Below are 23,270 nucleotides of genomic sequence, written 5' to 3' on the forward strand. Positions count from 1 at the left end.
TGTACATCCTTTCTGTTGAGTTATTGCTTTCTTTGTACTTTGCTGATCAATGTCTATCAACAAGTACTTGTATCACTGATGCAGATGTTTGATATAAACAATGGTGAAGACTTTTTGATAGAATTAATTTAACTGGAGTATGGGAACTTTAAAAGAATGTTGATCCCCATAATGATGTGCTGAAATATATTTGGTTCCTCATTTTTTTTTATAAAAACGACTCAAACAAGATGCTGTCAACATGATTCTTTTAATAAAATAACATGGTTTGCTACGATGGACAAAATTTTCAATTTTTTTTCTTATATATCATTACATTAATTTTTTTTTTAATTTTGATTTTGATGTTGCTGAGGCTGCAAATATTTTCCTCAGTGGGTAAATTAGATATCTTATTACTAGTATTATCCCCTCGCAACGGAGTTGGAGGGGATATAGTAACATGCTTTTGTGTGTGTGTGTGTGTTTGTGAGTGTGTTAGTTAGTGAGTGGTGTTAAACGGAAGTGACTTAAATTGCATCGGGACTGATGTCGAATGTTGTCTTGATTTAAAGATAAACTGCGAGGGGATGCTCCGCTTTGCGGTACCCTTGATTAACTTAAGTTTTATTTTCAAAAAATCCATACATTTACATTTTTGTTTTACAAGACTTATGAGTTACGACTAAGACCAAACATTTTAGATGATGTTATTTCTCATTTTGTGTAACTTTATACATATCTCCCTTTTTGTTGTGAGGGCAGGGGTGGTATCGGTAAATTGCAGGAAACACTACAGAAGCTTAGATGTAGCGTCATGGCAGTTGAAATTTAAAAAAAAATATTCTTGTCATTGAACACAATTCCCCCTCCTTTCCTCTCTCATTTCTGTATGCCCCAGCTATAGCTGATGTCTGTGATCACTGATTACACTCTTGGAAACTTCCTGATTTCAGAATAAATATGTTACAATTAGTCAGAAACTAGTTCATGTTGTATGAACCATATTGACAATGAAGCGAATGAATGAGTAAATGAAAAAAATCATGACCTTCAAATGTCAACTCATCAGTGGGAAAAGCTTTTTGTTTTGGGTAACAGAGACTAAGTGACCAACATCCACTCCCATCCCAACAGGCGAGAAGTATTGACAGATTTAATTACTGCACTAGAAATGCTTACTCATTTGTTGCTTGTAAAAACAAATTTGCTTTAAATTGAAGTGAACTAAATATAACTGGTTTTGCTTTTGTCAGAAAAAAAAGAATCTAAATTTACAGCTGGGCTTAGTTTACAATTTGGAATCTATATAAGAATTACAGTAAAAAATATAATCAGACATTTAATACACAATAAATTTTTTAAGTTCGACAGTACCGGGTCACATACATATGTACATGTACTTGTAACCAGAGACCTATATACTTTTGGTCCCTGTTGTAACCTAATAAAAATTTCATCATTATTCAGGAATGTCCTGGGTTATACTTTTAACAGCAAACATGGGCTGTAGTGAAAAAAGAATTTAACAAGGGCACCGCAAAGTGGAGCATCCCCTCCCAAAGAGCATATCTATAAATCAAGACAGCATTCGACATCTCTGCCGAAGCAAATTACACAAGGACAAACTTACATACAAGCGAGTTACTATATCCCCTCCAACTCCGTTGCGAGGGGATAATAGCTGATAAGACAGATAATTGAGACCTGATTCTTCAATGGATGATAAAATCTCTGGATATTTCAAACCATTGCCTTTTTGTAGGAAACTTCTGAGACATTCTTTGAAATAGGACAAATAATGTTAATAAGATTTCTTGGGTCTGTTTCACAAAAGAACTTATGACTAAGACCAAAATATAATTTTGAGATTAACTTTCTTTTTAACATTGATTTGAAAATGATTTTAATCCTTTTAAAATTATTTTAGATAGATATTTTTATACAAGCAATTTTTAACAGTCATTGATTTTGCAAGATAATATTATCATCTAAAGTGTTTGGTCTTAGTAATACATTCTTCTGTAAAACATACTCTTAGTAAATGTTGCAGGATTTTTTGAAAATAAAACTTATAGGTACCTCATATACCCACTAAGGTAAATATTGGCAGCCTCAGCAACATCAAAAACAAAATAAAATAAATTTAATGTAATGATATTAAAAAAAAAAAACATTGACAATTTTGTCCGTTGTAGCAAACCATGTAACTTATTTTAATAAATGAATGAAGTTGACAGCATCTTGCTTGAGTCGTCTTTATAAAACAATATTAATGAGTAACCAAATATATTTTAGCACATTATTATGGGGGTCGACATTCTTTTAAAGTTCTCATCCTCCAATTTTATTAATTATATTAATTCTGTCAGAAAGTCTTCATTTTTGTTTATAACAAACAGCTGCATTAGTGATGCTTGTACTGGTTGATAGACTGCATGTGAAACATTGATCAGCAAAGTACAAAGAAAGCAATAACTCAACTAGTAATCATATATATATAATTTCTGTTCTGAGTCACATTTATAAAATAAAAAGATTTTCTTTGTTCAAATATTGGTGAAACTAATTATAGGTAGGAATTAACACTTCTCCCTCCCCAAGAAACAAAGGTAAAAATTTTAAGAGTGAATAATGCATCATCATTTAAAATGGACAATGTGTACTTCAAAAAATTAAAAATAACTACATGAGCTGTTGAGTTTATTTCCATAAATATTTTCCTTTTGATATCTTATACTAGTAATTAATCCTTGACATTTAACTTTGATAGACCCAATTGACAAATACATGTAGGCTATACACCTAGATTCTGTAGCATTTCCCCCAATTTAACCAGAAAAAGGTATATGTGTATGCTAATATTAACAAATCAAGAGGAATGAGATACAGAAAAAAAATTGTGACCTTCAAATATCAACAAAGAGGGTTGAATGCACTTTAAAAGTAAAACCCTGGTAATTATATTATGTGCCTTTATAATTCAATTGTTGTCATCAGTTCTGCAGTGCAGTTGTTTACCCTCTATCTGTTTGATATTATAAAGCATTCAACACCTCTTACTAGGTTTGTCTGTTTTGGATAGGTGAGCAGGGTCATATATCTGAGCTTAGTTTAGATGTTGTTAATGTATTCTTTGTTTTAAAAAACATTTCTGTTTGACATTTAAAGGTCAAAAGTTTTTTGGCTGCACAGATTTCTTTTGTTCCTTGTATTATTCTTGCTACCCAAAGCCAAAATGACATTGCAGGGGAGAGATTGTATGCAAAAGAATTTGTTTTGTTCTCAAACTGTCTGTACTGTTATGATACAGACTCCACTCCATGACTCCACAAGACTCCACTCCACTCCACTCAGCTTTTTACCCCAAACCCTTTCAATGAACATTTTCAAAAGTAAAAAGGTATGTTTGGAAAAAGTCATATTGCATACCATAAGTTATCTTCCAGAACTTGTTTGTATGGTGAACTTATATCCTAGAAGAGAAAACTGCCGATCTTCTGAAATTGATTTTTTTCAACGAAATAGAATATTAAGTCATAATTTGGAATATGAAACGATGAAACATTTCTCAATTTGAACGTCTACGATTTTTCTGTTTTTGTGCCATTTTAAAGAGGATATGCCTACAGATATTATTTAGTGTACTGATTGTACAATGTAAATTACGAAGTATTTTGCCCTGCGCCTTATCAGATTTTCGCATTTTTTAAAACTCTAAATTTTTAATAAATCATGATATTTTTTTTTATACATTTCATTTGAATTTTTACTGAAACATTTCTAGCAAATTGGACATAATATGACGTTGAGTAAAGTTATGACAGTAATCCGCGATCTTTCCAATCAGCCCTCGTACTTGACTGTTTAATTTCCATTACGTACGCGCGCGCGCGCACACACACACACACACACACACAAACACACAGAGCGTTACTATATCTCCTCCAAATTCGTTGACAATAAACTGCTTGACCATGAATGTGCTTAAAAATTATAATTTTACATTTTCATACTTGTAAAAATCACGGAATGTCGGTACAATTGTTTCAGAACTGCTTATTTATAAATGAACCTGATAACATGGAGGTTGTTTTGTCCATGTTACTGTTTATCAAAAACTAAATTTCCTGTTTGAGGATTGTAATCGGAGAGACAGTTTAAACAAACAAGGGCCTCTGTATCAATACATCATTCAATTCTGAATCCAGACATTCAACAATTATTTCCATCGTCTGCATCACATATGCATTTAATCACAACATCATTACGTCTGGGATTTGAAGTTCGTAAAAACAACAATTCCACTTTTAAAAAATGCAGAAATTTTCTTTATAGAACAATTCTGACTGCATTCTTATTATGTCATGATAATATAATGTTTATTTTTCAGCTTTTATACTTGTTACGAAAAAAATATTGTAAAAACAAAAAAGAATTAACTGAATTTCCATTTGCTGAAAAGCACATGATGTATTTTATATCAGGTAATTTGGTTATTTTCCATTACTTTTGATGATCAATCTCTAAATATTACGTTGTGGCCACAGTTTTCTTCAAACTAATTCCTAAATGTAATCGATGTCATGGATGCCCTGGTTATATATTGTATGTTCCAGTCATCTAGTCTCTAAAGCTTGTGAAATAACACTTTGTATATCACATCCTTCTTATAAATGTGGCTTGCTTCTACTTCATACCGATACGAATTCAGAAATATAACATGAATATATACATGTAGTACCGTCATATAACCAATTGGACAATACAATTCTCTGCTCTTGAAAAAACAAACAAACAAACAAAAGCAAAAAAGCAAAACAAAAAACAAAAACCAACAAAAAAAAAATTTAAAAAAATCTTCTATTGTTCACATTTTACCACACTCTATACATCATAAGTTAGTGTTAAAAAAGTACAGGCTTTTTGAAATCATAGATAGCTGTTTTTTCTATAAAAATGGAACTCGTAGATATACTTACCTTGTCATTGGTCATTTACAAACTTATTTTGTTTAGAAGCACTCTGATTGTACACACAAGTACTCTGAAGTTGATATTAAAAAGATGCTTGAGTTTCTGATTGACAATATCTATACAGCTTTTGGGGATCAGGTCTTCCAACAATCTTGGAATTCGCATGGGTACCACCTGCACCCCTTGTTAGCAGACCTATTTTTTATTCATATGAAGCAGAATTTATTCAAAAACTTCTATATGAGAAGAAAACACTTCTTGTGGCCTTCAACTAGACATTTAGATATATTGACGACGTATTATCAATTAACAATTATAGTTACTTTCATTCATATGTCGACTCGATATATCCTAGTGAGCTTGAAATAAAATTAAAAGATACCACAGAGTCTGACACATCTGTTTCATATTTGGATATTTACCAGAAAAAGACTTTATGGTTACCTCACAACAAAGCTTTATGATAAATGTGATGACTTCATTTTTTCAATCGGCAACCTTCCTTATTTATGTAGCAATATACCTTTATCACCTGCATATGAGGTTTTTGTCTCTAAGTTGATTCGATACGCAAGAGCATGCTCTACGTATGAACAATTTCTAAAACGAGACATGCTATTGACAAACAAGTCGATGAAACAAGGATATCAACAGTCTCGTTTGAAGTTATCATTTCGCAAGTTTTATGGTCGATACAATGACCTTGTCAGCAAATACAACCTATCATTAAGTCAAAAACTGACTGACGTTTTTCATTCTGATTGATAGGTCTTTATTTACACATTAAATTGTCTACGGATTTTTCCGTTTTCCCGATCATGAACAAGGAGCATACGACGGGTGTGACCGGTCGTCAGGGGATGCCCACTCCTTCATGGCACCTGATTCCACCTCGGATGTTTTTGGAGGTCAGTGTTTGCTCTGTTCCCGATTTGTATTGTCTAAATGGACTTTGAGCTTGAATACTGTTTGTTTTCTCCATATTTCATATTTCTAAAACACTTAATCCATTCTGTCAAAGTGCAAAGTTCAGGTATTCCCTTTCGTATTTAACCCAACGTCCGGCATAATCTTCAACAGAATTCATAATAGAAATGAAGTTCTGTCGCAAATTGAAAGATCGGGGCTCGATCACAGTATTTAGGATCTTTTAAGACGATATTGTTTTTAAGACTTCATTTTCAACTATATTAACATCACCAGTAATGATGTGCCCAGTGGGAATGTAGTTGAAAGAAAAGGAAGAGAAAGAACACTTAAGAGCAATTTGTTTTAAGTGTTCAACATCTAGACACTGGAAGGTTAAGGATGGTCCAGTCTACAGAATTTAGTGATGTTTGATTTATTATATGTGAACTATGTGATGCGAAATCATACGAGGAATTTAGTAAATACATGTATTTATAATAGTGTTCTAAAATATTTTTAGACAGAAATGACCCAGTATTCCTACCGTTGTGTATTTTGGACCACAATCTTGGATTCTATGATGATTCCACCAGATGAAAAATAATAGTGAAACAGAGTGGACATTTATCTTATTAACTCTATAATTGAAAGAACTGAATAAAATTTATTGAATGTGAATTTAAAGTGAAGAAAAAATTGGAAAGTTGATTTAATGTATATATTAACGGAATTATTTTCTATGATATTGAAATCTCCCCACAATTTTTTTTAACACCCTCGTATTCTGCAGTTGAAGAATCTAAGTATGGACTTGCTTTAACTTTTTCAAATAGTCCATTCAAAAATTCCAAGGGGACCGAGTAAAGTTTAGTGCTAATGTTATGGAGACCTAATTGTGTATTGACGTAAGGCGAAAGTGAAGCAAAAGAGACATCATGTATATTTGGTCTATTGTGCGATCGATGTCCATGGCTAATAATTGTCCTCCATCGTCTAGTTGTATTGTTAAAATGTTCCATCACATTCACATTGGCACATTGTGGGATTGAAAAATTCGCTACATTATTTACTGATCCAATATTCTTTTCGTTGTTTTCACATAATTATATAACACTATTTAAACAAAGGGTATTAAGCCTGTATATAAACAGGCTCATCAAATGACCATAAATTCATTGATCGACATTTCACACTGACGTCATACTCGTAAGTAGTGTTCGATATGGTCGAAGTGATCGACGTGTTCGACACATTCACTTTAAACCGTTGAGGTTTGAAAAAAATCAATCAATAATATCATTGAATTAAACTTTATTTCTTATAAATCAGTAACAAATGTAAATATAAATACCCTCGGGCTTTATGGGACTAGATCACATGACCAACCAGTGTTTACCTTCCGATAAAAGTTTTAAAAAAGGATACCTTATTTCTTAAATAAAACTGAAAAGAAATAAAACAAAAATCGATTCAAATCATCTAAACAAAAATTTACAAAATGTGTTTAGGATATGCAGAAGCAAGGGAAAAGTTAATTGGTACTTAATAAAGATGAAAGTAGAAATAAATGAAAGTATCTATAACCTCGAGCATTTTTCAGTGAAAAGGTAATTATATACTAGTGCCTCATTAAGGCGATGTTGGCAGCTGTACAATCTCTTGGTTTCACTCATTCTGACCAACTTCTCCCCAATTCTACTTCCTCCACCATCACCACCCATCACCACTTGTTCTGCTCCAAATTTGTAATGTTTCAATTGACGTTTAAGCTTGATTACTGTTAACAGTGAGCTAACAATCCAGGGGAGAATATGCCATCTATCATCGGAAAACCTATAAAGGGTTTGACGAAACACTTGGAGATAAAGCCAACATTCAACAACAAGTAAGAGAAAGGATGAAGAACATAGACAAAACAGGATTACCAGGGAAATTCAAGGCATGGATTTACCAACATGGCCTCTTACCACGCTTAGCCTGGCCATTGATGCTGAAATTGGAGAGAATCATCAATAACCACCTCAGGAAATGGTTTGGTGTTCCACCAAGCTTTACATCAATTGGCTTGTATAGCGGATCAGCCAAACTACAACTTCCTTTGACATCAATAGTAGAAAAATTTAAGGCCAGCAAAGCAAGGCTTTCATGACTTTAAAGGGCTCAAGAGATGATAAGGTCCGACTATCTGGAGTAGAAGTACGGACAGGGCAGAAATGGTCAGCAACAAAGGCAGTAGAGGAGGTGGAGAGCAGATTACGACACAAAGACATTATAGGAACGCTGGATGTGGGGAGACAAGGTTTAGGGACACCCAAAAGCAGTTTTTGGGAGAATGCTGACACAACGGAGAGACGTAGCATGGTCAGAAAAAGATCCGAGCCAGAAAAGAAGAAAACCGACAAGCTAAGACAGTGGAAATGGGAGTCCAGGGGGATTGGACAAGATGGGAAAAAGACCAACGGACACTACATCCTGGGCAGACATCTGGAAATACCCGCAGTTCCAATTACAGTTTCTACTACGCTCAGTGTACGATCTGCTACCAACACCAGCCAATCTCCACAGATGGAATCTCATAGAAACACCAGAGTGCCCCCTTTGTGGAAAAAGAGGAACCCTACAGCACATTCTATCCTCCTGCCAGGTGGCATTACCACAGGGAAAATACACATGGCGTCATAATGAGGTTCTAAAAGAGATGGCAGACACTACAGAGAAAGAGCGAAAGAATAAAAGCAAACAGACAACAGTGAAACATACACAGATCTGCTTTGTAAAAGAAGGTGAAACATCGAAGAAGAGAGAAGAGCTAGAAGACCTCCGGAATACTTAACCAGGCAGATGATTTGAAGCTGGCTGTAGATCCAGGTCAGAAAGTGACATTCCCAGAGATAATTCCAACTAATCTCCTGATATGGTACGGTGGTCATCAAGTACAAAGAAGATCATTGTCATAGAGCTCACAGTTCCCTGTGAAGAAAGATGCGATGAAGCCCATGAAAAGAAGGCAAAATATGACCCATTGCTGGCAGAATATAGGGAGAAAGGATAGCAGACCTGGAACTATCCAGTAGAGGTTGGATGTAGAGGCTTCCCAGCACAGTCAGTTTGGAGGATGTTCTCTGGATTAATTAGGGGTGACAGGGAGAAGCAGGAGCTAAAACAGCAATCCAAAAGATGGCCCAAGCAGCAGAAAGATCATCATGCTGGGTTTGGATAAAGAGATAGACTAGTAGCTGGACACCCACCACCAACGCGCAGTGACTGATCATCACTGTGGACCCCCCCCCCCCCACTCCTGAGCTAAGGGTCGAAACACACAATGAGGGATGGCCTTGGCTGAGGACGTTGATGGTCCAGCAGCAGTATCATCACAGCTGTATGTAAGTAAAAAATATTTGTTCTCTTCACATTTCATTAATTAAGGTAAAAATATAATATAGTACAAAATAATTTTCATGATCAAATTATTTTCTAAATTTCTAAAACTTTTTACCATTTTATAACAACTTGTAAATCCATAAATAGTTGGTCATATATTGAAATAGAAATTTACTCACGGACACGTAATAAGCGTGTTTATTTATAAGGAGCAGCTAGACCTCTATAAAATATTGTAAAAGCACATATATTCATGATATTCGTGGGGTTAAATTTTCGTGGTTTCGGAAAATATATGGGTTTGTTGGGATTTGATTTCGTGGATGAAGGATTGATGAGTAGAAGTATATGTGACAAAATACATTTCATGGTGGAAAATTCGTGGGTCTCTTCATAACTCAAAGACAAAGAAAATTAACCTCCACGAAAATTAAGTGATTTCACAGTTTAAAAAACTGATGCCTTCTGATGGAATACACACAGGTTAGGGCAAATTAAGTTGGTCATATATTGAAATTTATAATCATCTTCTTTACTCCTGATTCTAAGAGATATCAATATTTTGGTAAATTCGGTTCTAATAAAATAATAAATTAAGTACATCGATCTTTTCTTTTTTATTTATTTATTTATCTATCTATTAATTTTTGTTTTAGACCTAATTCTTTTCATTTCATTTTTCCTTTCTTTTTGTAGTTTACAGCACGCTGATGGAATAGATGTAACGGTACCAGGCTAATAAATTTTCTTCTTTGGTTTACTGATCATGTTTGACGTAAATATGGGGGAGGGGGATCTTGACAATAAATTAAGTCGTCTTTTACAGCACCGTGCTAGTACTTGTTCCTGTATACTTTTATCACAAATAAAATATGTTTTTCAAGTGAAGCAATATTTTCTACACCTCAAAGCCAGGATTAAAAATTTTAAACTAAAAATGATGAATGAATCTCCAGAGCGGCCATTTACGTGAAACGTTAAGATCGAAATTTTACAGATCAAATTGTCCACAATGCTGAAACCGGATGTAGAACTATTTTGGTAAATAAAATATCGTCATGTAAATATTATACCTCCCATATCGGATATGATATCAGATATTGTGACAAAGACAACTACGTCTAAACATTTTTCTGTTTCAAAGGATTTTTTCTAATCCGTTTTTCTTTGCTCTTTGGATTCTATATAAAGGATGACTGTGTAAATGGTGATCTATACTGTATAACAGTGCCAACATTTTGTAAATTTATTGTGTTGTTTTCAAGTTCCAAAAATTGTGTAGCAGTACTGTAGGAGAATGGATCTCTTAAATCTGATTAAAAAGAAATCATCTCCTCTTAAAAAATTAGAACTAGCTGTCCTGGAGAACAATGTCAAGGAGCTAAAAGAAGTCTTAGAAAGTGGGGTGGACCCAAACACTGAGATACAGTCACAGGGAGGAAACTGCGCCCTGCATATGGCGGCTCACAATGGATACTTTCTCTGTGTGGAGACTTTGTTGAAATACAATGCAGATCCCGAGAAGACTAATCATTTCAACCTAACACCACTTTACATTGCTCTCAGAAGAAATCAGGCCAGATGTGCAGAAATTCTCTTGCGAGTCAACAAATTGATGATGAGCATTGACCCAGTATGGATGCAGATGAACAATGCAGTAAATGTGTGGAACGGCTCTAATGATACAATGATTTCTGTGTTAATAAAGGCCACTCCAGATTTAGAAAGATGTAGAAACAACCTGAAAAGTAATTTATTTTTCTTGTGTAAAAGCAAAAATATGTATGGAAGTCTACGCACCATGGCTATAAGTGGTTACCGGTTCAGCCAGGATGAGAAACAATATTTCTTGAACTCACCTGTTGAAAGTGATAAAAATTTTCATGCCTGGTTGAACAACTTTAACAAACAACCACAGAGACTTATGCATTATTGTCGATTAAAGATTCGCCGTAGTTTTCTTGGAAATTGTAATGTGTATTATGGAGTTGAGAAATTACCTGTGCCAAAACTTCTGAAAGACTACATTGTCATCAAGGATATTAATGAAATTGATCTTTAAAAAATGAATTGAAATTTACTTTTACCTGTACAATCAACTAGTCAGATCTTTGATCATGTCCTAAATGAGAACTCATTATGGAGCACAAAGCAAATCTCAGATATATCAATTTTGTATTCATACAAGTTATTCTAATAATTTATGCAAGGAACATGCAGGCAAAATTGGATTCTGTACACTTTACACTCTAGATTAGTCTAGAAGGTTTACTTTTGCCCAACAAAAATACATGTAGCATTAACATGATTAATACACACACAATTTCAGTACCGGGTATATTAATTCATTTGAAAAATACACGAAGAATTGTAGTACCTACGTAAATTGTCTGTAGTGTACATTTTTAACAATACAGAAAATATGATTTTCAGTAAGTGTTGCCTTGGTGGATATTAAATATATATATATAATTATATGTGTATTAAATGTCTCTGCTTTTTCATATCAAAATCTAAACCTAAGGTTTTGTCTTTCATATTTGAGTCAAGAACATTATCATTTTATAAACAATAAATTAACCTTTATTATTTAGATACATTATGAACTTTTGAAGTTATAACCAATAAACTTATACATGTTATATTTTTAGTTATATACATGTACATGTATGTAGTTGTTAACATTTGGTGTAATTTATCACTGGAGCTGGATGAATAAGTTACATATCATTTTGTCAATAAAGAAAATTAAAAACAAATCTGAACTTGTTCTTCAATATCTTGTTGGATGGATGCATATCTAAGGAATGTGAAACTTGGCCAACTTGGGCTATAGTGGGACAGCAATAGGGTAGCTAAGATTTATGTTACTTGGAGATACACTTGTATTCTAGTATATGTATGTAATCTTCTGCAAGAAGCTTAAACAAGACTGCAATTTGTAAATCTGTCATCAAACCCAATTTACTGAAGTCCTAGACTTGATCGTAACTTGATGGTTACAACATGGGCTGAATACGTCTACAGTCTCTACACAGAAGAGAAAGGGGACTAAAGTGAGCACTGTACACGCTACACTGTCTGCCATCCTCTCATTTTTTTTAACTGTTGCACATGCTTATAGTGCTACAAAATATAACTGCAAGATTTGTATATACATGTAGCAGGTTTTTCTTGGCAGGTGTAAAATTTGGTTTTGCTTGCTCAAAGATATGCCAATAATTTTCATTATTTTAGTGGAGTATATTTTAGCGGAGACATGGTTTTATGACTTTGCCAAAAAACATTTTAAAAAAATGAATATTTTAGTGCACTCCTACTAAAATGCTAAAATAAGCCAAAATTAACACCCCTCTAAAATATCCCGCTAAATTAATAAAATGATAATAGGTCTTCAACTGCTCTAAAATAGAAAAATAAAATTTAAGCATCAATATAATTTTATTGAAAGAATAAAAAACATGAACATCACATATGAGGTAAACTGAGGTCCAACTACATCGCAGATTTTGTTTCCCATCTTTGTTTATGCTCAAAACTGAAAATAAAAAAAGAATTGTACATCGGTGAACAAAGATTACAGAGCTCACCTCAGCAAATGTTATCTTTAAATAAGGCAAAGTCCCACAATAATCAAATTATCTAGTAGCGTGCAAAGCCATTTTTTATCATATTTATCTAAAGGCATCCTCACATTAGTGTATATTAAAGTTTGTTCAAATCATGACCCCTGAGGGTAGGGCAGGTCCACAACAGGGGATCAAACGGCTTTGCTGTTCGTGAGAAGATTTTTTAAGATTTTTCCTACATATTCCTATGTAAAAATTTTCCCCTGCCCCCTGTTGTTGAATCTACAATATGTAATGAAGCTTTGAACACAAGTTTCATCTTTTCTGGCCCAGTGGTTCCTGAGAGAATTCAAAAATGAGAAAAGTTTACAGACAACACACGACAGACAGATGCCGGACACTCTTCGATCAGGAAAGCTCACTTGAACCTTCTGCTCAGGTGAGCTAAAAATGAAGAAATTTTGTCATAATGATAAACATTCTGTCAAATACAATCGTTTTTCTTTTTATATTAAATAAAAAAATTTAATCCCCCCCACCAAAAAAAAAAATTAATAATGTGATACTTTAAACTGCAGAATATGATATTCTTTGCATGTTTGCATTTACTAGACAGTGTGTTGTTTTATATTGCTGAAACACTTCATTCTTATTTACATGCAATTTTTCTTTGCATTTTAAGCTACTGACATACCCCCATGGTAATTTCTTTTTCTTTTTTTCTTTGTTTGACTCTTTCTTCTCCTGTGTAAAGAAACATACATTACATTATATTTAATGGAAAGTAAAGTAAAACCCTGCTAAACAATCTTCCTATAAAATCAGATGAGGTACATTTTAAATTTGATTAAAATCTGAAATGACAGTTTATACCTCTAATTGCTGACTAAATTTTTTTGCATCAATAGCATCTGCAATCTTTTTTCCAAACTGCAATAAAAGAAAAGTTGAAGACATTTCCATTTTACTACACATATAGCAGGCCTTTCAAAATCTGCTGGAACATGGTACTTTTACTCGGCTGAAATCATGACTAAACCGGCCAAAATATTTGATGGGAGAAAAATTCAATAACATATTCAATTGAAATTGCTTTCACAAGGCATCTCCTATTTTTGTAAAAGATTACCAAATGTTTCTAATCTTTTTGAAAGCCCTGCATATAAAATTAAATGTACAAAATTAAATAAACATGCAATTCTTATTTTTTTCTTTTCACAGAAAAGATGAGAGGAATGAATTGTACATCTTGGCTTGCTAAGATAATCACCTATGCCTTTTTTGAGACATGTAAGTGTAAATTGAAACCTCAAGAAAGTTTTGAAGTTCAGGTGGTTCAATACCTCTCTGGTTGACATATAATCACTAAGTTCCTCAGCTGTTTTAAAGTCGCCTTCTTTAATGGATTCATCAATTTTTTGTTCTAATGAACACTTAGGTCCATATTTTCCAGGATCTGTGCTTTTAAGATGGTCATTAACATTCAGAAATCCTTTAATGCTCTTCCATTCACTGTTCTGCGGTTCATCTTTTTGTTCTCTGTTATAATTAAGATTACAAAATAAACTGTATGGTTTTCAAATATATAAAATATGAAAAAAAATCATTGCATGTCCCTACATAGTTATAGGTATATACTCTTAGAGAATCACTAAAATGTTAACTCGATCCACTTATGAAGACCATTTAGCATGATTGTTTCAACTGACTTCCCCTGCAAGAGGTACATGTACATGTAAATTCATTCCTGCTAGCGCTTCTTCAATTAAATCTTACTAAGTTTGCTTCCCTTTATAAGTGAACTTTATATGTTTGAAACTCTTTTTTTTTTTATGTAATTAATGTCAGCAATGCTACACATGCAGATCCATGAATCTGTGGAAGTATAAGGGGAAGGGAGATTGGAGGGGGCGGGGTCTTTCCATCACACAATCATTTAGGCAGTTTCACAACTCATACCCACCCTAACAACACCGGGCGCATGCCTGTGTTCATATAAGGGGTGCAAAAATCCTGTATTATATAGCAAATATATAATAAATACCATTCCTGTATAAAAAGGAAAAATAAATGGAATGGAAATATAATGTTAAATATATATCAAACTAGAAGCTAGGGTAAGACTACTAAAAAATAGATGAGTTTTGTCTTTTCATTACTGATCGTTACACTAGCTGGCATGAACTTATTAGCTAATTTTGTATTATTTCAGCTGAATTTATGAAGCTTGGTATGGATATTATTGAACATGCTGAAGAGAAAGTAGATAGTGACATTGAACAATGTTCAGTTGTAGTTCAAACTGTTTCACAACACACTTCAGAGATTGAAGGTGACATACTGTATTTTGGTTTACGAAGACGAAGAAACTCGCCATAACAATGCAATTTGATTTGTCATCTTATCACATGTATTAACTTATTTGATTCACAAATTAAACATTATATAACTTTGTTATTCTTCGTTTTGTATATAACATTAATTTATGCAAGTCTTCATATGTTTTTTAAAGGATGGCGATCTTGAAAAATAATTTCCCGATCTCGAAACATTGCTGTAATTAGAGCTACAGGTTCTAAATGTTTTGAATAAAAAACGAAAATATCTTAAAAGCCTTATACCTTAGAACAAATTAATGTTCGATAGTAATTGAAAAGCATATAAGGAATTAATTTTTTCAGCATTTTTCGTAATTAAGCTGCATTTGTCGTTGATAACTCCGTAAATAGTGTGCATATTCTCATCTCTCTATCACCGAATTGTCGCCTATGACGTCAGAGCAGTATTTCGGCGAAATCCGACTGAAATATGCATATTGCCGTATTTGAATTTCAACTCTCCATATCTCTTAAAATATGCTTTCAACAACGTTTATTGTATTCAGTATTTTAATAAATAAGGTTATAGATAATATTTTTCATAAAATTACGATTTTTGAAAGATCATGCGATAAGTCCTTTAAGGTAGCATGTTGCTATCTATACTCATCCATCACTGTCCCTCATATTTTGGTCGTGTACATTTGATCATTTTAAACTTCTTCTGTGAAATGACTGAATTAAAATTTCAATCAGGCCAAAAAAAAAAATAATAGTCTTGTTTCCTGCTACCCGACCTACCCTATTTTTTTGCACCTGACCCTAAAGTTTTTTTTTAGTTTTGGAAAAAAATCAGGAATTTCGTGTTCCAAAACTGAAAAAATGTATATTCAAGTGGTATTTCATGAAATTCTATGTTTTAAATATAGACTTTCTTAAACTACCACTTGAGTTGTGCATCGAAAGACATGAAATTTAATTTTAAAAGATAATATTGACCTGATATGTTTAATTTGGTTTTGTTTTAGTTTATATCCAAAAAATACTGTTGGGAAAAAATAAAATAAAATAAAAAAATAAAATAATTTTCCTACCTACCTACCCTATTTTTTTCAGGCTGGTAGCAGGAAACAAGACTATTATTTTTTTTGGCCTCAATATAGTATCTATGGGCAAAATGGAAGGGGAACAAAAATAGTGAAATAGTGAATTGCATGGTCTCTTCCTGTCTTGAGATATTTGCAACTCATATTGAAAATGCATTACACTATTTAAATCTACTTGAAGTTCTAATTTGAAACTTATAAGTGGAACTCAAATTTGGAACACAAATTGGACCTTCAATTTCAAATCAAGCAAATTTCATGAAGTGAGCAATACTGTCTTAAAGGAGCATTAAGTAAGAACACAGCATGAAAATGTGGGAGCCCTATAGGATACACATTGTATGTCTGTCTGTCTGTCCATCAATACTTTTGTTGTGATGCAATAAATCTGTTTTAACATTAACTATACTTTCAAATTTTGTACAGAAGTACCTTACTTTTTGAGAAAAACACATGTTTGGCTGAATGTTTATTCATCTTGACAGAATGACTGAAACACTTTGCATCATATTTCAAATTTTACACAAAAAGAGTTGACCATAAAAGGAAGATATCTATGCATTCATTTTGTGATCCATTTGTCCATCTAATTTAGACATGTTTTTCATACAATTATACATAACACCAGCAGTTAATGGAGTCAATATATTACTAATGATTATTTAATTTATTTTCAGAAAATCCTGCTATTGTTCATGAAGAAGAAAGTCCTTTGCATGGTGTGTCAGGTAGATATCAAAGTGTATATGTACTACTCAAATTACAGTATAAAGTAACTGTGAATTTGTTAAGATATTTAAAGCAAATTTGCAATACACATAACTTTCCCTGAGGTACAAGTTTTCAGATGAATCAAATTTTAGATATAAATATGAAAAATTATGTCATTTCAATGCTCCAAAATCTGAGATCTTAAACAAGAAGCCTATGGGTCACATCGCTCACCTGAGCACTGTGGCTAGGAAACAAAAAATCAGTTCAGTATTGAAAAGCTTAAATGCATAAGTGATCCCAACCTACCCCAAGAGGGGGGATGATTTGAACAAACTGGAATGTACACTATCTAAGGATGATTACATATTTCTTTGATAACTGTTGCTTTTTTCCTATAAGTTTGAACTTTCATTGTGGTCCCACCCTACCCCTGGGGGTCATGATTTGAACAATCTGAATCTACACTACCTGAGGATGCTTCCATATAAAAATGACCAATCATGGCTTTGTTGTTCTTCTTGAGAAGAAGATATTTGAAGATTTTTCCTATATATTCCTATGTAAAACTTTGATCGTCCATTGTGGCCCCACCCTTCCCCTGGGGGTTAAACCTGAATCCCTTTCACCCAAGGATACTTTGCGGTAAGTTTGGTTGAAATTGGCCCAGTGGTTCTGGAGAAGAAGATGAAATTGTGAAAAGTTAATGATGATAATGACAGGCAACAGACAAATTTCGATCAAAAAAGCTCACTTGAGCCTTCGGCCCAGGTGAACTAAAAATCTCTATAAACTATGTTATTATATAACTAATAAATAGTGTGATTATAGTCAGAATTATGTGGCCTCCAATATTTACAATGTCTATTATTAAAACTTTTTTTTCAGAACAATCCAGTCAAAATTCAGAGTTTTCTCTGAGTCAGTCATCCCAAGGAACTGTAAGTGACGAATGGAGACCACCCACATACAATCAAGAGAAACTAAACAGGAGTATGGAGATACTGTCGGATGGTAAATTTACACCCCTACGTTTCACCCTGAATGCATCATTAGATGACATACAGCAGCCTACAAAAGACTACTTGACACAGAAAGCTAATGAAGTTGTTCAGTATGCATTTCAGTGCATTGCACCTTGTCAAGAAAATGCTTTAATGCATTTGTTATATCAGAAATATTACAAGTCAGAGGAGAAAAGGATAGAAACTGATGCATTAACAGAAGCCTTAATAAAAGCATATAATCAGGCTGATGGACACCAGAGTCAAGTACAGATACTATCATTATTTGTGAACAACTTCTCGAAAACTGAACTTTGTAAATTAGTGCCTGGTTTAACAAAGTACAAAATAGATTGTGCCAGAAAATATGCATCAACAAATGGTCCTGGTCAAATTATTAATCAGCCAAAAATTAAAAGGGTCAGACTTTCCAAATGTCGAATTCAGCATTTTGTTGAGTTTTTGTGCAGTCCTTCAATTTGTCAAGTGGTCGGATATGGTTCAAAGACACTTCATTTATCATCTGGATTACAAATCAAAATTCCAAAAATGATTAGAATGATGATTGCCTCAAGAATTATCCATGCATATGAAATGTTCTGTGAAGACAATGAGATAATGGCACCTTCAAGGGCAACATTGTTCAAGATTATAAAGGTGTGCTCTGCATCGCAGAAAAAATCTTTGAAAGGACTGGACAGTTATACTGCAGATGGAATGGAAGCAGTGGAGTTGCTACAGAAAATGCTGCATAAACTACAAGAAAATGGCCTTTCAAGAGACATAACAAAGAACTTGATAGAAAAGTTATCAGACATGAATCAACATCTTAAATTTGATCTGAAGATGCATGTCACACAATCCAGTACTTGTATTGACCATTGTTCAACATATGCCCTATCAGATGAGAAAAACTCAGATTTCAAGGAAATTTGTGATCATCATCATACTGAGATCTGCATAAAATGTAGTAGTATTGCAACAGTTATTGATGAAATTTCAAGTTGTATATCAGCAGCAAATTTATCGAGTGACTTGCAGAGAGAATTGGAGCATGATTTTGGAACAGTCAAGAAAGAATATACAAGAATGGAAAGCCCATATAACACAAGCTGTAAACCAGGATAGCAGTAAATGCAAGATCATAGAAAACTTGAAGAGTAACCAAGCACTGTTGATTGTGGATTGGGCCATGAAATTCTTGCCGCAAAGTTTCCGTGAATCACAGCAAAACTCAGGTTTGGAAAACAGGGCATAAGCTGGCATGTTACATGTGCAATATTCCTTAAACATCCCAGTGGTAATGCAGACAATCAGGAAAACAAATTCAGCCTGGTATCATTTGTACATGTACTACAAGGAGGAAATCAAGGATGGTTCTCAGTTGCATGTATTCTCAAAGACAGCTTAGAAAAACTGAAATGTCTCAACCCCCATCTCTCAGAGGTGTATTTAAAATCTGACAATGCAGGATGTTACCACAGCATGCCATTGATGTCTTACATTTGGAGGAATTATGACTTTCTACAGCTCAAAATAAGAGAATACAATTTCAGTGAGGTCCAAAGTGGCAAAGACCTGTGCGATTCAAGAACTGGAACATGCAGAATGCACATTTTGAAGTATGCTAATGAAGGTAACAATGTGGAAAGTGCAAATCAACTGAAAACAGCATTGGAAAGTCACGGAGGAGTTAAAAATACATTCATTACATTGATTGATATCAGCACAGACAATCAGCCTGTTTTGTCAGGAACTATCAGAAACATCAAAATCAGTCAGATGAAAAATTTTGTGTTTGAGGAAGAAGGCATCAGAGTGTTTAGAGCCTATGGTATTGGTCAAGGACACTTGATTCCAAGGAGCACACTGGAGAAAATATCTCAGAATCTTGCCTTTGACGAGACCAAAATGAAGGTAAAATAATGATCACTTCAGACTGTGCATCATAATTCCTTTAGACCTTTGAACTTGTGTATTATGGTCTATACAGTATAATTATATATTCAATAATTTTTTTTAAGGTCATAGAAGATTCCACGATTATACCAGTATGTACACAAACAGGACTGTTGAAGCTTCCATTTGCATCTCAACGTTCTGATGAAGAGGACAATGACAATGGAGATCTTACCTGCACTGAACCTGGCTGTATAAGATCATTCAGAAAACCATCAACATTAGAAAAACATTTGGCTGTAGGAAATCATTCTTACCATAAGGTCAATAGTTGTACAGATATAGCCATGGAATTGTGGGCAGAAAAATGTAATGAATCTTTATGTTACAACCAGTCTCACTCCGTGCAGGCTTCCAGTGTAAGTTCTGAGAGTCAAACATCACAGCTGAAAACAGGACGGGCTTTAAAGTCGGACAGAAAATTTGTAAGATTCTCAATGGCTGTAAAACAGTTTGTGAAAATGTTTTTGATGAGGGTGAAATAACTGGTAAAAAAGCAAACCCTGTGTCTGTCTCTTTACAAATTCTTAATGAACGAGATGAAAATGGCAGTCATGTATTCAGTCCAAATGATTGGATTACAGCCCAACAAGTCCGCAGTCTTTTTGCAGAGTTCCAAATAAAACTGCTAAAAGAAAGCTCCGACAGAGAGGAAAGACCAAAATTAGAACTTACAGTCAAATCTGAGGAGGATGAAGATTTGAATGATGTCCTAAAAGATCTGGATGCCATGGAAGCATATGACATGGTGAATTCTGTAACAGATATGTGTCAGTTGTGATTTAAATCTTTATAGTAACTCTGTCACAGTCCATTCCTATTTGTTGCAGTGAGCTTCATAATCTGTGATTACCTATGTTTATTGATACATGTTGCTTAAAACCTAAGAATGTACTTCATTTGCTTTACAGTATATATGTTATTCTAGACTTGGAAGACATTTTTATTTGCACAAATATTTTATGTATCTGTCATGCATGCCCCTTGATTAAGATCAAGGCATAAATTTGTGTAATATTATTTTACTGAAGACAATTATGTACAAGAAGCCTTTAAAGTAATTTCAGATAAAGTTTGAAAGTGTATCATGATTTAGAACTAGCCATGCTGATGAATTCGATAAGACTTAAAATTAACTTATATGTACATTGTAGCATAAGTAGATCATAATTTATTTTTTTTTCTATAAAGGTATTGAAAGTATTTTTTTTTTTCAAAATGTTCAGTAATTGTACAAAACTTTTAGTGGAAATATTAAAAAAAAAGGGAGACAACTCTTAATATTTTTAAGACAAAGATTTAATTAAAAACTTCAGACTTATACATCATTTACTTTACAGTATATGTTAATATTCTACACTTAGACATTATTATTTGCTCAAATATCTTATGCAGCTTTAAAAAGTATAAGACATGCTTACCTCTTGATTAATATCAGGGCATAAATTTGTGTAATATTGTTTTAATGAAGACACGTTTGTACAAGAAGCCTTTAAAGTAATTTCAGATAAAGTTTGAAAGAGTCTTAACTTTTTATGCATGATTTAGAACTAGCCGTGCTGATGAATTCGATAAGACTTAAAATTAACTAATATATATACATGTACATTGTAGCACAATGTAGCACATAATTTTTTTATCCAGATATGGAAAGCCTTTTTTTTTTTTCAAAATGTTCAGTAATTGTACAAAAATTTAGTGGAATTATTTATTTATTTAGCAGTTGCATGATATATATTCTATGAAAGTATGAAACAAAGGGAGATTACTCTGTTAAAAATTTGTTATTTTTCTGAAAAAATGCTACAATTTCAAAAATTCACTGTGTCAACAATAATCAAAACCCGATTATCCTCTTGTATGAAATGATTATTAAGTTCACAATCTTTACCTTAAACCATAACATTTTAAATTTTAAGTGTCCAAACCCAATTTTAAAATATCTTGAATATCAGCCTTTTTGGAGTATTTTTCGATGACTTTTATATCAAGAGTTATTTCCCTTGTTTTAAAATAAAATACTGATTTTTAAGAAAGAAAAAATATGTTCAAAATTAAATAAATAATACATATTTTCTTTCATTCTAATTTTTGTTGTCTCAATTTTTTAGTAAACACAAGAATATGGTAGTTGAAAATAGCAGTTTTTCAAAAAAATGCAAACACAGCATTATGATGAAATTGGTGCATTATGGGATACCCCCTTGGTGGGCCCCAATGATGAAAATTTTGAGAAAACTTTTCTCTTGTGATGATACGCTATTTTGCAGGAGTCTTTTGTGTAAATTTCATTCAAGTGAGTTACACCTCATGTATGACCCCCTGCCTGGCTTTCTCATAGAACCACTGATAAAACACCTGGAACTTATTGTATTATACATGTATATACCGATTTCATACTTTTCACATGCAGGGTGCTTTCTCTTTCTTGAGGAACATGGATCATCCTTCACAGCTGGTCCAAACTTCACATCATGTTGACGTAGAATATCTTTGTCTCTCTCATCTGTTATCTCTGTTTGAACTAGTGACAGTAATAAAACCAGCAATAAACAAAAATTTAAACTTACTTACTAAGAACATTTAAATTGTACAGAGCAATCTTAAAGGAAAAGCATTATCAATACAAATAATAATAAGGTCTAATCAATTTGTGTAATTAAAATATTAAATGGATTTCTCATTTGTAATTATGTAAAGCAAACACTTTTCTGCATTAAATTCTTCTGTAGATGTTTTATTCTTTTCTCTGCTGATCTCTTGGTAACTTCATCAGTCTTTTTCTCCAAAGTCTTAAATTTCTGAAAGTACATGTACATGTAACCATCATTCTGTTAAAATTAAAAAAAAAATAGTAATGCTTATTCTTATATTTTAAATCTTTTCAGATGTATTTCAAATGTAATTGTAAAGAAACACCATAAAAGAAATGATACACATTGAGATATTTGAAGGTTTGGGGGTTTAAACTTACATTCCAAAGATCCGATCTGACATTCTTTGGCTTATTTGCTGCATTTGCGGCAGGTTCAGTTTCCTCGTTTTTTGATCCCTTATTCTCTTCGGCATTTATCTCATTTAAGCTTTTTGTTTCTTTGTTCAAACCAGAGGTTATAGGTGGGACACGACTATACATTCTCACTATATTCAATGTTTCAATGTTTGTTTACAAATTCTACTTTCAGTTTTACAGGAAGTCTAGGTAGTTTATGTGCTTTGCAACTCTTTTCTCTCTGTATCCATAAAAATATTATTTAGATCTTTACTTTATAAAGCTTAATCCAAAAAGTTTTAATTCAAAGGTTGTCAAATAATTGTTTTAAAATTTAGATAGAGAAAAATGTTTGTTTTTATATAT

General features: G+C 33.1%; 2 protein-coding genes across 2 annotated transcripts; one reads left to right on the top strand and one right to left on the bottom strand.

The window, feature by feature from the left end:
* The first annotated feature begins 10,323 nt into the window (after window positions 1-10,323).
* On the top strand, window positions 10,324-11,678 carry LOC133181439 (ankyrin repeat and SOCS box protein 8-like). Its single transcript, XM_061315948.1, has one exon. It carries the CDS (start codon window positions 10,543-10,545, stop codon window positions 11,305-11,307), a length of 765 nt encoding a protein of 254 aa, XP_061171932.1. The 5' UTR covers window positions 10,324-10,542; the 3' UTR covers window positions 11,308-11,678.
* A 961-nt stretch (window positions 11,679-12,639) lies between these two features.
* LOC133181113 (protein FAM204A-like) lies at window positions 12,640-23,048 on the bottom strand. Its single transcript, XM_061315655.1, has 7 exons — window positions 22,887-23,048; window positions 22,620-22,713; window positions 22,313-22,436; window positions 14,158-14,353; window positions 13,688-13,744; window positions 13,424-13,558; window positions 12,640-12,648 (listed from the first exon to the last, which is right to left on the bottom strand). Exons 1-7 carry the CDS (start codon window positions 23,046-23,048, stop codon window positions 12,640-12,642), a joined length of 777 nt encoding a protein of 258 aa, XP_061171639.1.
* Between the last annotated feature and the right edge of the window lie 222 nt (window positions 23,049-23,270).

The sequence above is a fragment of the Saccostrea echinata genome, unplaced genomic scaffold (genome assembly GCF_033153115.1).
Source record: "Saccostrea echinata isolate AGI-Se365-2 ecotype Australia unplaced genomic scaffold, CSIRO_AGI_Sech_v1 ptg000008l, whole genome shotgun sequence".
Lineage (NCBI taxonomy): Eukaryota > Metazoa > Mollusca > Bivalvia > Ostreida > Ostreidae > Saccostrea > Saccostrea echinata.

Bases quoted from the DNA above. Each gene is read 5' to 3' on its own strand.
- LOC133181113 (XM_061315655.1), bottom strand. From the start codon at position 23,048: ATGTATAGTCGTGTCCCACCTATAACCTCTGGTTTGAACAAAGAAACA. The intron at 22,714-22,886 runs GTAAGTTTAAAC...ATGTACTTTCAG, and splicing joins TCAGATCGGATCTTTGGAAT to AAATTTAAGACTTTGGAGAA. The intron at 14,354-22,312 runs GTATGAAATCGG...TAATTATAACAG, and splicing joins AAGCACCCTGCATGTGAAAA to AGAACAAAAAGATGAACCGC.
- LOC133181439 (XM_061315948.1), top strand. From the start codon at position 10,543: ATGGATCTCTTAAATCTGATTAAAAAGAAATCATCTCCTCTTAAAAAA.